Here is a 16,596-nt window from a genome sequence, read left to right as displayed (position 1 = left end):
TGTGAACAAGAAGCCGAAACAATGCCGTAATGGGTGCATCGTAGTGAGGATAAATAATATGCAAACTTCATACGCTGCGTAGAAGATTTAAACAGGTCACATGTCTTTCGGGACCTTGCACATGCTGGCAAATCATTAGCAGTGTGAATTAACAAAAAATCAAATGATCCCGGGTGCATTTTCCGTGTATTTTCCGGAATGTCTATGTGAAAAGGCCTTTATAAAACCCGGAAGTATCCCACTAGGGGCAAACAGCTGTATGTCCGTGTAAGTTTTGAGGATCGCTCTAAATCGATCTTTATCAAAAGTCCTTCACAAAAATGTAATTATCTCAGCTTTGCTGTTTTTGAGGGTCCCCTCAGCGTATGTAGATAAAAACGTCTCACTCTAAGGTAATAAAAACATAACAGTTCATTATAAAAAGGTCTTTAGACACCCCTAAAAATATAGTTTTGCATTTCTGTCAAGAGATCCTTTTAAAAATTACACACTGCACCTTTAAAGAAGAAGATTTTCTGGAAGGCATCAAACTTTTGTGAAAATCAAAAAAAAAAAAATGCTGGCACTGCCTGGCAACTTTGCATTTAACTCTTTCCCCGCCAGCGTTTTTAAACAGTTTAAAATTGCATTTTTAATGCCGCTTCAAATGGCTCTAAATGATGCCAAACGAAGTATCTAGAAAAAGATTATCAATTTCGGCAAGAAAAAAAAAATCTGCACTTTTAAGCCACAACTTCTCGCCTTGCACTACTGCATCACACGGCTAGTGCAAAATGAGAAGTTATGGTTTACAAGTACACATTTTTATTTTTTCTTGCCAAAAATGACAATCGTTTCTTTAGATAAGACCTTTATGCCGTGGTTGGGATCGCTTAGAGCTGCGTTGAAACTGCGAATTTTAATCTGTAATCTGTTGAGGTCCAATAAAGTTTATTAAATTGAGAAAAATCCTGGAATGTTTTCCTCAAAAAAAAAAAAACTTAATTTCTTCTCGACCAAACAAAGAAAGACATCAACAACTTGGATGACATGGGGGTGAGTAAATTATCTGGATTTTTTACTGCAGATTTCTTTTTTAACCCCACCAAAATGTTTTGCCCGATTGACTTACATTATATATATAGTGTAAATGTTAATTTTGTATTCTACAAGGTGAACAAGTCACAATTATGTCTCGAACATTCATTACATTCTCATGAATAGATGAGTGGAAAACACGGCACCTGCTGTGATTTAACATTGTGGCATTACTTGTGGCATTTTTGGATCAATGATTGCTCATGTACTGGGTTTTCAGAGCAGATCTCTGTGATATATCCGCGCCTGTCAGCCACAGTAACAGCTTTAGTTTGTTATAAGCGGACTACACTCGGTTTCAGCTCAGGGATTTGGTGTCAGTACTGCAGTCCCACTTTCTAAAGATCTCAGTTTCATTGAGCTTTGAATCACTAGGTGGAGAGCCAAAACTTCATCCAACAGTTCCTCTCGTCTCATTACCAACACGCAGTGTAGATAAATTGATCTTTTGCCTCCATTCACAAATGCCACACAGACTAATAAGGGCTGATGGAGCTCATTGAACACATTTTTCCTGACCTCACGTATTTACTGTAAGTTTCTCTGAGGCATAACTCCAGAGATGACAGGATGCACCAGTATAGGGAGGTTTTCATACAGTATAGTCAGCTGTACAGTTTTAGTTGTATGGCGCAGTGGATATGACACATGCCTTTGCTGTGAGAGACCCGGGTTTGAATCCACTGTGACACACCATTGTGTCCCTGAGCAAGACACTTAACCCCTAGTTGCTCCAGAGGCGTGCGACCTCTGACATATATAGCAACAATTGTAAGTCGCTTTGGATAAAAGCGTCAGCTAAATAAATAAATAATAAAGCTTAAAGCTTATTCATTTCCATCTTGTCAAAACATCAATAATTGCCATGATTTTATATATAGCAGCCATGTCTTTGAGTGGTAGCTCATTTAAAAATACACACAATATTGAAGCAATTGAAAAATGTTTGTCGACTTTGTAATCAGGGCTGCACAATTCTTTCTCAAATGTAAATCAGTTCCCAATTCCCTCACACGATTCTAATTTTTTCAACAAAAACATTATTTTCATCCTAATCCTACACCTAAACCTAACTTTTCCTTAGATAGGCCGTATCTGTATCCCATCTAGCCAGAACCGCTGTTTTTCATCCTAACCCTAAACCAAATATCTTGCGAGAGTATATGGGTGATTCTCACGAAAACTTGGTTTTAAAAATGTCAAGCATGAAAATGTAAAAATTGCTTAAATTTACTTTTTTTCCCACCAGACATTGAAAAACAAAGTCTGGAGTAAATGGGAACATTAATTTAAAAACTTTTACTTATTATTTAACACTTTTTGTAACATAATTTAAAAAATTTGTCCTAAAAATTCTCATTACCGCAACAGTCAGAAAACATCAACACTGACATATTTTCAAAATGACATGACAAACCTGAAAGAACATAATTTGGAGATTCTGCACATGCATTTAAAATCAAAGTATTATGCTTCTATTAATTAAATTAACATTTAATAAGCATCTGTTGCGGTAATGATAATCAAAATGTCGTGTAAGCATTCTGACAAGACAATATTTCAAATTAACTGTAAAAAATGATCTTACCTGGTAGCCATCTTGAAGTAACTGGTCCATGTGCTTGGTCACTCAAAATCAAACTTTATTAAAATTCTGTATGTGTGCTTAAACTGTTCTCAAAAAGTGTTGCGGAGGATGAGAACATCAGGCATGGACACATAATTTTCCTAATTTTTCTTCATTATTATTATACATGAATATTCAGTAAATATTTTTTCTGTCATCTAAAGTAGTCTAGCAAAACATCCATTTATTTTTTTTCTTAATATTTTTGTGTTCATTTGATTAAATTACAACATAACGCATGTTCAAACACAGCCGGACACATTGCGGTAATGAGAATTTCAGCAGAAAATGAGATAAAATTTCCAATTATAAATTATGTTGAAATCACACATTGTGCAAGGTAGAACACAGTATTGTGTTAATTCTGATGCTTTATAATGTTACTATATTACACATTTTAAAGCTAAAATCATTAGTGCCGTGGTGTTTCAATGGTTTGGTGAGAATCACCCATATGTAGCTATATCCCTTTTAGTCAGAACCGAACCCTGTTATGTGTCTCGCGAATGAGGAAGAGAGGAGAGAAACGATCACGTCTGATTGGGTGTGAACAAGTTTGAGTGGTATAGCATCTTGAATTGTTATAAATGGTAAATGGACTGCATTTTTATAGCGCTTTCATAGACCCATGGCCATCCAAAGCCCTTTACAATTTGCCTCACAGTCACCCATTCATTCACACATTCATACACTGCAGGCGGTGTCAGCCACGCAAGGCACCATTCAGCTCAATGGAAGCAGCTGTGGTTAGATGTCTTTGCACTTGGTCAGGTGGAGCCGGGGATTGAACCACCAATCTTCCGATTTGTAGACAACCTACATGAACCACTGATCCACTGCCGCAGTGAATGCAGTGGACCGCCGTCATTTAGAAAGAAGATCGCATTTATGTATGAATCGAGATTGTGATTCTTTTTCTGATCAATCTTGCAGCCCTATTTGTAATCAGAAAATCCTCCTTTCAGAAAGAAACTTATTGTAGAACCTGGCAAATACCTTGTAAATATGAATTTGTATCCCTTCAGACTGATATATAACTATGTTTTATATCTGGTTAAATAAAGAAATAATAAAATAACTATGACTGAAGCCAGCCTTTTAGGTTAAGGTTTGATATTTTAAGAAAGCTTTTACTTTTTATTAATGCAATTTCATAAGTATGCAAGTATCAGACATACTGAACATTAGTTGCTTTAACAGGACTTCATTCATAATAAACTTGTTAATGTGAAGTTTGAAGTTTTTCTTGCTAAATCTGGAACATAGTTAAACATCTTTATAATTAAAAAGAACATTAAAGGATCTGTACATGGCTGACTTGTTAACTAGATAAGTAGGTTTTCTTTACTTCTATCTAGATTATCTTGAAGTTGTGACAGGCTTCAAATCATCTACATTAAATCATACACCCGGCGCAATGTGCGACGCAAGTGTCTTTTGCTAGTTTCAACCCTGCACAATTATAATTTTCACGTTTAGCGCCACATTGTTTAAATAGCGAATGCATTTGCGCCCAATGTTGTGCCCATGGGCGTTCTGGTCTGAAAACGAGGTGTGTTCAGGCTCATTGTTGCCGCGTTGCTATTTTGAGGCAACTAAAATAGACTACGCCACTGACCAACTAAAGCCTAGTCTAAAGTCAAAGGCGCAATATGTTTTTTGGTATTTGATGAGATGAGTGCATTAGTATTAGCGCCTATAAACGGGACGACAACGCGGGTTTGCTTATCACATACATTCCTCCACTTAAGGCGATTTATAGTCGTGCGTAGGTCCTACGGCGTAGCCGCGACGGCGTAGGTTCCGCATCGGTTTTCGTTTATACTTTTGCGTCGTCCTCCGCGTCGACGTGCAAACACACGCGGAAACCGCTGATAGGCAGTATCCACGCGTGTAACCACAGTAGCAGTGCGACCGTCAGAGAAGAAGAAGCTTGGCAAGTTAACCCACAAACGAAGAAGAAATAGCAACTTGTTGTGTATGATTTGAGAAGACCAGCAATGATGGAAGTAAATAAACAGCGACTTATGTTGCAGTTTGAGTTAAATCACTCCTCAACTTTTCTCATCTTTGTTTTCACCGTCTGAAACGGAAATACCTATGACGCAGTTTTTTTACCTGACGGGAGGGGTTCTGGTGGACCAATCACAGCGCATGCGGTCCGCGTAGAGCCGACGCGCTGTTAGAAATTTTGTGAGGTGCGCGTCAGGCAACGCAGAGCTACGCACAGGCTACGGAGTAGGACCTACGCACGACTATAAATCGCCCTTTAGTTTTTCAGTTTACAAAGTCCGTAATCTAAATAGGGATTAGACAATAGTGCCAGCGCAACTGGCTTTTAAAGGGGATGAGAGATAAGACTCTCATTGGTTTATTGCACATTACTCATTAGAAGAATATGAACAACCCTTTTCGAACGTGCACTCGGCGCACAAAACATTTTTCCCGTCGTTATCGGACACGCCCATTCAGACCATGCGCTATGCGCTGTAGACAATACGCTGTAGACAATGCACTTAGATCATTAAAATAGGGCCCTTTCAGTTCATTGTCAAATATCTTTGTGTAAATAGTAGCCTGGAATGGCGTGCCCAAGATCAGGGACTTTCATATTGGAAAAGAAACACTCAGACGTATTAATAATCCAATTCCATCTGTCTCATACCCAAACAGTACAATGTACTTATTTAAAATGAGTGAACTGAACTTAAACCTGTGAAAAAGTTGATTAAATTTAAAAGTTGATTTTATGTGTGTTCAACAATTTTACTGCTTTTAATTCCACAAACTCAAATAAAATGAGTCAAAGAACTTTGCTAACTCAAAAGTTTTATTCATAACTTCCAAACAGGGTCATTTCAATATCACAGCCTCATTTTAACAAACACTGCAAATAATTGCCTTCTTTTGGTGGCTGTGATACTAACATTTAAATCAGCTTGGATTAATTGCAATTTATAAATATTCTTTACTTAAAAATGTTGGTTTAAAAAAGTTGGTTAATTTAAAACTTTTGTTGAAACCGAGTAAAACCTGAACTTTTACAGTGTAGTTATTGAGCGTTTCACATGCTCAAGGCCACATGTGTGGATAATGTGCACCCTAGAGCCGAATCTTTAGTAAACAGGAATCCCATTTGCGCATATTTTTCCCTCTTCTCTTGTGCAGCTAACCCATCTTAATGCTAAAACAAGGCAGGGGCTGTTCACCATCAGGCCTGGCAGAGGTTAAGTGCAGGGTATCACTGCCACCTGCCAAAAAAACAGGGCAACCCCATATGCTCTCCTGTGCTTGCCCATGGATTTATATGATCCAGCCTGTTGTGAACAGATTGTACACATTATCCTAGAAAGAGATAACACGACAAGTTCATTTTCTTTATGTTTATCTGAAAATTAGAGTCTGATATTTCATAGAAAAGGGAAAATAACACTGCATGAGACCCTTGGAGTCTATTTCTTAGCTTACATCAGTTTCCCATGATGCTTCAGTCCACTGGTATGACAGCTTGAGGGGGGCAGAACAGCTCAGATGAACCACTGAGGATTCTGGACCGGCATCTTTAACTACAGTATATGCTGTTACAGTGGACAGTGTGTTGCACAAATAATGCCTCCAAAAACCACAATCCTGTCATCACATTTTGTGGACTGCACGTAACCCAGCAGAATGTTCACATTTTTCTTTACCAATGCATAACAAATGCATACACTGCATACAGCTTGGGCACTTTTATCTATGTTTTTATAAATTTTTAGATGGAGCGGCATTTACTACACAGAGCCGTATTTCACAGACAAGCATAATCGTGGACAAATCGCCTCCAATAATGTATGCGATTTTTCCGGTGAAATACGGCTTTGTGTAGTTAATCCCGCTCCATTTAAAAGCAGGTGATGGCGATTTATTACTAATGTGATTCACTACTAATTACTGATGAAACACGCATGAGAATCGCATTTTTTTGCCCAGTCCTAGCTCATATATACAGGTACTCGTAATGTGAGGATGTTGTAAAAGAGTACAAGGACAGTCAAATTTTGAGAAACTTTTGGAAATAAAGGTGACACAAGTATTCTCAAGCTACAAGTATAAGCTATTTACGTAATTCTATAAATAATTTTAACAAGACAAGGAAGTAAGGTCTTGGGAAGCAAATATCTTTGTCTACAGTTAAGTGATCATGAAGTGCATCAAATTTAATGGTGTTGTTTTCTCAAGTTTCTTAAGCATTCTTTTCAAATGTTATTTTATTTTAGTAGCTTAAACATATTGAAATAGGCAGGTGGATATGGACATTGGTTATATTGTTTTTGGTCTGAGTGTTCCCTTGAGTATGTACTCCATCTGCCTCAGCTGTTGTGAACTAATTATTCAAAGTAAACAGAGCATCTCTCTGTACAAACTACACTCCAACCACTAACAAGCTAATCATTATTCACAACTGCTATTTTGTCTCACCTTTTAGATGGGAAAACTTTAACATAAACTAAAATTTAAAACTGAACCTATATTTAATTTCTTAAAGTGCACCTATTTCATTGCTAAAAACAATGTTATTTTGTGTATTTGGCATAATACAATGTTTTCTTGTGGTTTATGTTTAAAAACACATTATTTTTCACATACCGTTCATTTTTGTAGCTTCAGATATCATTCCTTTCTCAAATGCTTTGATTTTGTACAAAACTCATCAATCTGAAAAGTGCTGTGTCTCTAATTGGCCAGCTAATCTGTAAGTTGTGATTGTTCTGAATACCTCTACATCAGCTAGAAATGTGACGCTCCTTACCATGTTTGAAAGAGTCCAAAGCAGGAGGAATTATGATAATGACCATCATGTCCACGTCAAATGGCCCATGAAGTGAACTGTTGCCTACAATCAGTGTGTTTGTTGTAGTCCAAGAAAAGAGATTTACGTTGGAAAAGATAACTTGCGTCATCGTTTACTTTGGGGTTCGTACCTTTTGCATATCGTAAACATGTACCAATATATACCACGGACCATAGTGGCTCTTTAATCGATGTTCCTTGTCCTTGTGTGCACCATTTAGCAGTGTGTGGTTTTTCTAAAAGTTAGTTTGTATAATGTTTCAACAAAATGTAATTACTTTCTTCGGCCCACAAACAACTTTTCCTTTCTGTTGGCATTTCCTGCAAGGCCTGATGGGCAAGGAAAATAATATTAATTAATAATAAACCCTTGCCAGGAAAGATGCCGTATTTTTTTTTCCACAAATGAAAACAAGGCTGTGAGGAGTAGATGTGGTAGAGTCATTATGGTCATTATGACAAGCTCTGATGTCATATCAAAAGATGAACAATCGACCACAAAGTTAAAAACTATGACAACCTGTTAAACAGATTGTAGATCTAGCCCTAACCTTGAATTTGCGAAGCTACCGTGACTAATGTTCATGTCATAGCAACTACTGATAAACACTTCACAAGAGCCATTTCATTTTGTCTCTATAATGCTAGGATAGTACTGTACACAGAATGTTTTTTTGTAGTATTAGGTAATATTACCAACGTATTAATGGTGTACTTGTTTCTCTTTGTCTAGGGTCACATGATCTAAACAGTAATCTGAAGTCATATGGTGCCGCAGACGCTGCCTTACACACATCATCCACAGCTGCCGCAGTGAGTGTGCAGAAGAGCCATTCATACTGCCACAGCATTACATTGGCCTTCAAGCACCGCTTATTACGGCCACTGTCAACACATTCAGAGGACCACCCAACTGATGAGTCCTCAAACCACGCCATATTCATCGCACTCTCCACTGCCAAGGGCTTGAGCCCCCTAGGCTTTTCAAAGGAAACAAACAGCCCAGACTCGCCATGATAGAACCCACAAGCATCCCTGGATTGACACAGGACTGTCAGATTCAGCCAATTCGCACATGTCTGGGCTGCTTCATCGAGACCAAGGGCGTGTCGAACATAGAATCCAATATCAACCTCAAAATTGCCGACATGAACCGGGAGTACAATGCCTGCCCTATCTCTGATACTAACATGCAATGCATAAGCACAAACGAGACAGGAAGTTATGAAGACCAGCTCCTCTCTGATCAGCTTTTGACCTTTTCTGCCCCTAAGACCCAGCTGGTGGAGAAGAAGGACATGGAGAAAATGGAGGGTGACTTAACTGATCCAGGCCCCAAAAACCTTTATGAGGGCCTGCTGTTAGACAAGTGCAACGGAGAAGATGGTCTGCTTACCAATTCAAATCAGGACTGGGGCTACTTTGAGTCTTTCATTAGCGAAAGTAAGATGGAATTGCTGGATCTCTGTTCCAAGAATGAGCTTTCTGTAAACCTCTTCTCTGAAGAGGATGTGGACAATTACATGTTTGATGACGATGATGATTCCACTCTGAGCAGTGACGTGTGCTCGCTAAAGATACGCTACGAGTCCTTTCAGGACAACATGAGAGAGAAAACAAATGTCCTGCAAGAAGAGACACAGTTCAACTTTTTCCCAAGTGTCCTGGTAAATTGCACAAAAAAAGAGGGCGGTGTGGTGAAACGAGCTGTGGATGAGCTAACAAATAAACCAGAGGAACTTGGATTTCAGCCCGAGAGCAAAGGAGATGGGAATGAAAGCTCCATAGAGCAGACAAATGACTACAGCCCCGAAATGAACTACTTTATCGATTCAAGCTATTCGCCAGATGACTCAGGGGAGTATAGTGATGACAGCTCTGCTACCATTTCCTCCTTTGACACCTTTCAAGACAACACGTCTAGAAACTCACGAAAGAACGCAAGTTGCTCCAACCTTCTGAACTATGGATTACGGGCCAAGAGAAAAGTTAGGTATAGCGATGACTACTTGTATTACGTCGACTCCATTGATGGTGAGAAGACTGTGGAAAAGCGAGAGAAACTACCTATTGGTCCAAAGGAAGAACTGGATGATGACTGGTGTCCTAAAAAGAGACGGAAATCCTCTCGCAAGGATCCACCAGTACTAATCAAATATGTAATTGTAAACAGGTTTAAAGGAGACAAGTGCATGGCTGTAAATCTCACCAGAATTGACTCAACCGACACAACGGTAAGCTTAAATGAGGACACAGTCAGCAAATATGAGAAGCTTGCACCTCTGAAAGATTTCTGGCAGCAGAAACAGAGAGAAAGAGAGGAACAGCTTAAGCTGGCAGCAGGAGATAAAGACAATTCTCACCATCATGCCTTCAGTTCCAGTCCCCCCAAAAGGAAACGCAAACTAGCAAATAGGCTTAGGATTCAGAGAATTCAAACTGTGGAGCAATCACCCAACACGCAGGGCCACTTTGCCTCTGATCCCAGGCAGGAGGTTGCTTCTACAGATGAGACTGCCTCCATAGGAAGGCCATTAACAATAGCCACCAGCTGTGCAAGCACATTAGATCCAAATGACATCACACACACTGCCACCCGGAAGAGTAGATCACAAGAGATGGAGGAAAGGAGAATTGGAAATAAAATATTAAAAATACAGAAATTCAAAAGCGAAGCCCAACTTAGGAGCAAGAAAATGAGGGACCTTGCGGAAACTAGCATGACAGATCTGTTGGAAGTTTGCATGCTGCAGAAAAATTTGGACACAGTAGGAGGTGCGGAAGATAGAAAAGTCAGGCCAGCTGCACATAGTCCCCATTTGTGTGATAATCAAACAGCTAATAGCACTGAAAAATTTGCCTTTGTGTCTGCCACCTGCTCCCCTAACAAAGAGGCATCTTCTGAGAATGTGGCTGCAAGTGTACCCGTTATCCCTGGGGGCTACCTACAAACATTGTTAGAAGCCTCGGATTCCTCAGTAGGTAGCACTGGTATCTCTTTCTTTGCTCAGCAGCCCCATATTCAACACTCACTGGATCCCTCTTTGGAAAAGCGGCAGTTCACCTCTGTTCAGCTGGCACAAAGCTGTGTACTTTCTCCACCGTCAGAATCTGAGCTTCAACAGTCACCCCAGAATTGTTCGAATCTTACCCAGATGTGGCACACCCAGCTTGGTCCCAACCATCAGTTTACCACTGCAGATATTGCAGAATCTGCCGTACAACCTGACAGTTTCCCTGGAGAGATGCCCATGCCAATGTCTGAGAGTCTGACTGTCTCAGTGTACAGCCAGCTGAGTCTGGAAAGCAACAGAATGCTTTATGAAAAGAATTACATGCCTGAGCAACCACTGACTCCCGATGCAGAGTTTCAAGCATGTCAGGGGCAGCCGCAATTTCAAAGAGCCACACTACATACCGACAATGGCCGTCTCATCAGTTTCGACTCACTTGGCTCCCTGTCAGCTACTTCTAGCAATTATAGCTCTCTGAGTCTTAAGTCCTGTGAAAAAGATGGTGAGAATGATGTGAACGAGAACTTTCTGGCCCACTGCAGTCCCAAACTGGTGATTCAGCAGAGTATTGATGCAATCACACCCTTGAGGGAGTCCACAGACTTGCTGGATATCTCCAACTTTACTCCCGATAAATTCAGACATGCATCATTGTCGGAGTTGTCTCCTCCAGAAACACCCAATTTATCACCTCAAGTTATTGGTCGTGAGATGAAGATGGCTGGGAAGGTCAGTGACCTCCAGGATGGGGCAAAAAGTTCATGCACCAAAGACATGGACTGGAACTGCAACGTGATAGAGAGGCAAGATTTGACTAGATATTCAGTGGATGATCAGGAGTATCGGTTGCACATTTTTAATGGTAAAGACAACTCAAGCCTGGGGACGAAAGAGGAGAATCAAGCTAAATGTGATGGTGATATGAGTGCAATGAAGGGGACCAAGTCAAAGAGGAAAAATACCACCAAACAATCTACAGGTCAGTGTACCAAAAAAAGCAAAGCCCCAAGAGCTCCTAAGTCAGAGAAGGGCAAAAGTCCATGTCAGGCTTCACGGGCATCTAAAAAGTTAAAGGCTTTATTGGATGAGAAGGGTGGTAAAGGCCAGATTGAGGGTTCAGCTCATCCCCCAAAAGACGGCGGCTCTGAGGAATGGACAGGAGTAGGTTGGTCAGAAGGCAAAATTCAAGTCCATGATGAGCAACGAGAGTTTGAAGAGCCATCCAACATCTTATCAAATATTGTCTCAGGGATGGCAGAGGTGCAAAGATTCATGATGGCCCCCATTGAGCCAATATGGGGCCCTTCAGCAAATATCTGCCTGCCTTCAGATGCAAACAGCCTAAAGTTAAAAACTCTCAAAATCCTAGCAGGAACTTCCTCTGACCCGAAGAAGAAAGGCACTGTTGCGACCACAGGGGGCACGAAAGGCAAAAAGACTGGGACAAAAAATGGCAAAAACCAGGCCAAGTTGAATGGCTCCCTTCCCTTTTTCCCTCAGTTGGCTTTGGGCTGTAACATGTTTGACAAGTCTAACCTTGCCGTTCCTGGCATAAATGGGCCTGCACACAAAAAGATGTACCGTCACAAAACGAGTGCAAAATTCCCTCGCATTGAAAATCTAAAGAGCACACGACCTGAACGCGAGCCAAATAAGGACATATCATTAATGGCTTCTTTTGAGAAACTGAGGTAATATTTTTTATCTAGCTGCTCATGCACGTTCCTCACTTTTCCCAATTCCTCTTGTGTTCCTGACATACCTACACTGACTTTAAAGCATGGAATTATGTTATTCTTTAAGTATCCCATTTTTGCCCCTGATGAGGATATTGATATCTTGCATGATAAACTTCTTGTACTCGCAAACTACCTATTGACTTGATTTTAACTGACCATGGCTGCATTTTTCTTCTGCATTGTTTTTTTTTTGTATTTTTCTTGCAGTTGTTGATTAGTTTTTCGTCTGAAGAAAAACTTTGCTAAGTGCAAATTCTTTTTTGGACTTTTTCGTTCTTTTCTTAGTGAATCTTGCTGCCCTGATGTAATTATATTTCTTTCTTCAAATATGTAGCTATTTAAAAATTCTTTGTGTGAATTAAGCAAGATTATGTATGCAGACACAAATGCCCTCTCCTCCATTTTTACTGTTTTACTGCCTGATGTTTTTTAAGTGGGAAATGCTCAGCCCCTTGTTCAGGATAACCTGCGTCCTTGGTAGCCTGCTAAACATCAATAGCACATAATGGGAACATTTTGTATTGAAGACATATCATATTAACATTTTTCTTTTTACTTACTTACTGTTGGAATGTACTTATCATTTTCTCTCTACTATGCTTTTACAGGAGTTGTAATGCCATGGAAATCTCAAAATGCTTCATTCTCAAAATGCTGTCTTTTTCTTTTACCTAAGTAATAATAATAATGATGATGATGATGATTGACTAGAATAATACATTATCATTATTATTTAGTGCCACTGTACAGAAATGCACCTATGAAAGCAAAACACGATTTCCATCAGTGTGCCAAATGCAAACTCTCTGCACATTTTTTCTATATATTGGTTATTCCATTAACTGTCCTGATGAATGCTGGCTGTTCTATTTCATGACCCATCAAGAGCTGACATTTATTTCTGGTTAGTATTTTGTTTTCTTCTGGGACCCTATAGTTTGAACAGCACCTGCAGCTGACAGTGGTACAACCACTCAACCAAAAGAACTAGACTTTGGCACTGTTTACAGTTACACCTGATAGTTTTGGTCGATTGGATAACAAGTGGATGACACTATACAGGAGTATGTATAGGTATTTGTTTCAGAGTTCAGTTTAGCCATTAATCAGACCAATAAACAAACAAGGACCGAAAGTTAAGTTCTGTCCAGACGCAAATCGCGGCAGATGAAACCGTTTATAGGTAATGTTTTTATCAATCCTGACTTCTAGTGTGAACCCACAGTGTTCGATACGGTCATTGATAAAATTAAAGCAGCTGCTCTCCACCTCTTTACCAAGATTAAAACTAAGATGCAAGATGAAACTTGGAAAGAGAACATGGATAATAGAGGACGGCATCTGTCTGGTATAAGCGAATAATTCATATACTTAGGTTCTGGAATCAAACATTGTTTTGATGTATTTAAGGATAACACTTCAGATGGACAGAACATTTGTAAAGGGATGCCATCCATTCAGCCTTGTAGAGAACGTGTTTAGTACACTTTTTGTGTATCCATATCTGAACTGCCTGTCCGTATAGGTCTTAATATGTTTCAAGTAAATTCCTGTAGTAAGAATCAACCCTTTGATAGACTCCGCACCTTTGGTCACGTCGCTCAAAGTCCATACAATTTCATGAAGATTTCTGTGAACAGCAAACTTTTGTAAATATGCTCATAAAGTGGTAAAAATTAAATGGATATTATTATTATTTTGTGGGCTGAAGTGACATTTCAAGTATTTTATCTGCCATTAAAGAGTTCAAAAATAAGTGTGCAGTTAAGAAGACTTCTGAAACTGTGAATTAGATTTGAGGCAAGTCATTAAAAAAAAAGTAAAAATATAACATGACTCTTACTATGTTTGGTTTGTAATGTTTAAACAGGCAGGGCTAATGGAAAGGTCATTTATATTTGACAAGCGAAACAACTGATTTTCTGTTGATAGTTGCTAAATTGTTTTGGTCAGCTTGGTATATTTTGTTTAATTTATCATCATATTAGTGGTACTTATACTGTATAATGACCACATTAGCCATATACAAATATAGTTATCATCACTATACTCAAAATGTACCTAAAAAACCAAATCAGTCCTTTGAAGATGCACTGAATACGTCATTGGCATTAACCACAAAATATACTAGATGACACGTTTTATTTAATAGAGACTATCTCAGGTAAAGTATTGCCTTACCGAAAGCTTTTACCTTACAAAGTTTCAGTCTGTCCCCTTCTGCCTGTACAGCCGGCCATGTTTAGGACCAGGATGAAACTCATGAGAAAACTGCACATGGCCCGTCTCGTCTGCCTTCTCTCATTTCTGCCTGTCGTCAACTGAATGTACTTCAAGCTTTTTACTGTGTGCCACTGTTAAGCTGCCTCCTCCTACTGGTGCTAAGAGGGTAATTTTATTCTCCCACAAATTATGAAACAAGGAATAATCGAAAAGAAAAACCCTGTTCCTCTCTTTATGAATGTACAATATATGCTTCGGTTTGATGTATTCATAACATGATTCTTTGTCATTAATTGGAATAGCTTTTGCCTTTTTTGTTGGAGAAATAATTAAGCTTTATAAATATTGTCTAGAGTTGATACCTTAAGGGATTCTTAATTAACTCTCGACATTACAAAAATATTGTATATTTTTCTCTGTGCCAATTTGTAAGATATTTTGTAAGTGTATATTTTTCTTAGAAAGTGCTGTGAAGTATTAGTGTGTATGTGTGTGTGTGTGTGTGTGTGTGTGTGTGTGTGTGTGAGAGAGAGAGAAACCTTTTTTGTGCCTCTGTAGGCAGTGAAAAGGATGTATAATGACTCGTTTTTTGGTTTTAAAAACCAAAATCTTGAGAAAAACTTATTATAAGAAACACAAGGAAAAATCTACATTTTGTGGCAAGTTTTGTAAGAGGAAATTATCTTGTTGTGAGAGTGTTGTTGTATTATTGTGCAAAACACATATAGGCAGAAAAGATCGAGAAAAAATTTGTGAACTATTTGCCGTTTTATAGATTTTCATGTAAATTATTCTTGTATTATTTTATGTTGTATCTGTTGCAAAGGTTTTAAATATTTGTGATCAAGCCTGTATGGTGAAATGTAATATTGGTAACTTGCTGAGTTTTGTAATAATGTTTATGGAGTACATATACAAATTAAAATGAAATTTTGAATGCTGCTTTTTGAAGGTGCACATTTTTTGGTCAGTGTTAATTAATGCATAAAACATGACTGTAAACATAAAGGGGCGGTTTTCCGAACAGGGCTTATCCTAGTCCCAGACTAAAATACATGTTTGAGCTGCCTACATTTAAAAAAAAAAACTTGCACTATCTTAACATATATCAATACTATTTTGTCTGTGCATACAGATACATACCTGCAATGTAAGATTTGTTTGTAACAACTACTTAAATGTCCTAATATAACTAAGGCCTAGTCCTAGAGTAATCTAAACCTTAGTTTTGTTTTTACTTACTTCATGTTCTCACTCACACACCATGTAAAACATTAGCATGTCAGACGTTGCCTTAAAAGCAATGGTGTTGTGTTATTGTTGATGTAATCTAGAACTGGGGCTACACATTGTCATATTGTAAGACAACATTACGTGTTTAAAATCATGCACTGCACAGACAGATATTTGTATGATTTTAAAGTAGTGAGTTTGATTTAAAAACACTTCACTCTCACAGTTTTTTAATGTCACACAACGAAACCATTGCAGCCATTCTTAAAAATGAAAAAGTGCCACAGGACACACAAATCAGATCTGAACATTTGCGATAAACAGTGTGGATAGTCAGTCTTTCAATTTGGATATGTATGATTTAAACTGATAATGTGAACATATGGAAAATTGTACTCATTCAGGGTTTGATTACATTATTTATGATTATTATGATAATGTAGTTATAGTTCAGTGCAAAAAAGATTACAGAGTACAAAACCTACAAGAATTTTGCTTTTTGTCATCTAATGTCTTTAAAAAAAGGTTTTATCAGAGCAGCTTGATCAATTAATCAATCCTTATAGCATGACGTTGAAAACAATAAAATGTAATTTAATATTGCTATGATGACAGAATAAATAAGAAACAGTTTTTTTAGACTTGACAGATCTCTGGCGTGTGTAATTTTTAAACATCTTAAAGGTGCATTGCAATAATACATAACTATATTATCAGTGGTGTATAAAGACCTTACATAATGAACTGCATTGTTTTTAATACCTTAAAATGAGCCATTTTTATCTACATACACTAAAGGTCTCCTTACATGGAAGTCACCGTCATGTTTCTGCAGTAGCTCTAAACCAGG

At 38.4% G+C, this 16,596-nt stretch overlaps 1 protein-coding gene across 1 annotated transcript in view; it reads left to right on the top strand.

The window, feature by feature from the left end:
- Positions 1-15,455, top strand: part of nexmifb (neurite extension and migration factor b) — a 102,740-nt gene extending 87,285 nt beyond the window's left edge. Inside the window, 2 exon segments of the mRNA XM_055178144.2 lie at positions 8,271-8,528; positions 8,531-15,455. Coding sequence (XP_055034119.2) covers positions 8,271-8,528; positions 8,531-12,246 — 3,974 coding nt within the window. The 3' untranslated portion in view covers positions 12,247-15,455.
- The last annotated feature ends 1,141 nt before the right edge of the window (positions 15,456-16,596 follow it).

This window comes from Misgurnus anguillicaudatus, chromosome 16 (genome assembly GCF_027580225.2).
Source record: "Misgurnus anguillicaudatus chromosome 16, ASM2758022v2, whole genome shotgun sequence".
NCBI classification, from domain to species: Eukaryota; Metazoa; Chordata; class Actinopteri; order Cypriniformes; family Cobitidae; genus Misgurnus; species Misgurnus anguillicaudatus.
This window is presented reverse-complemented; position numbering and strand designations above follow the sequence as displayed.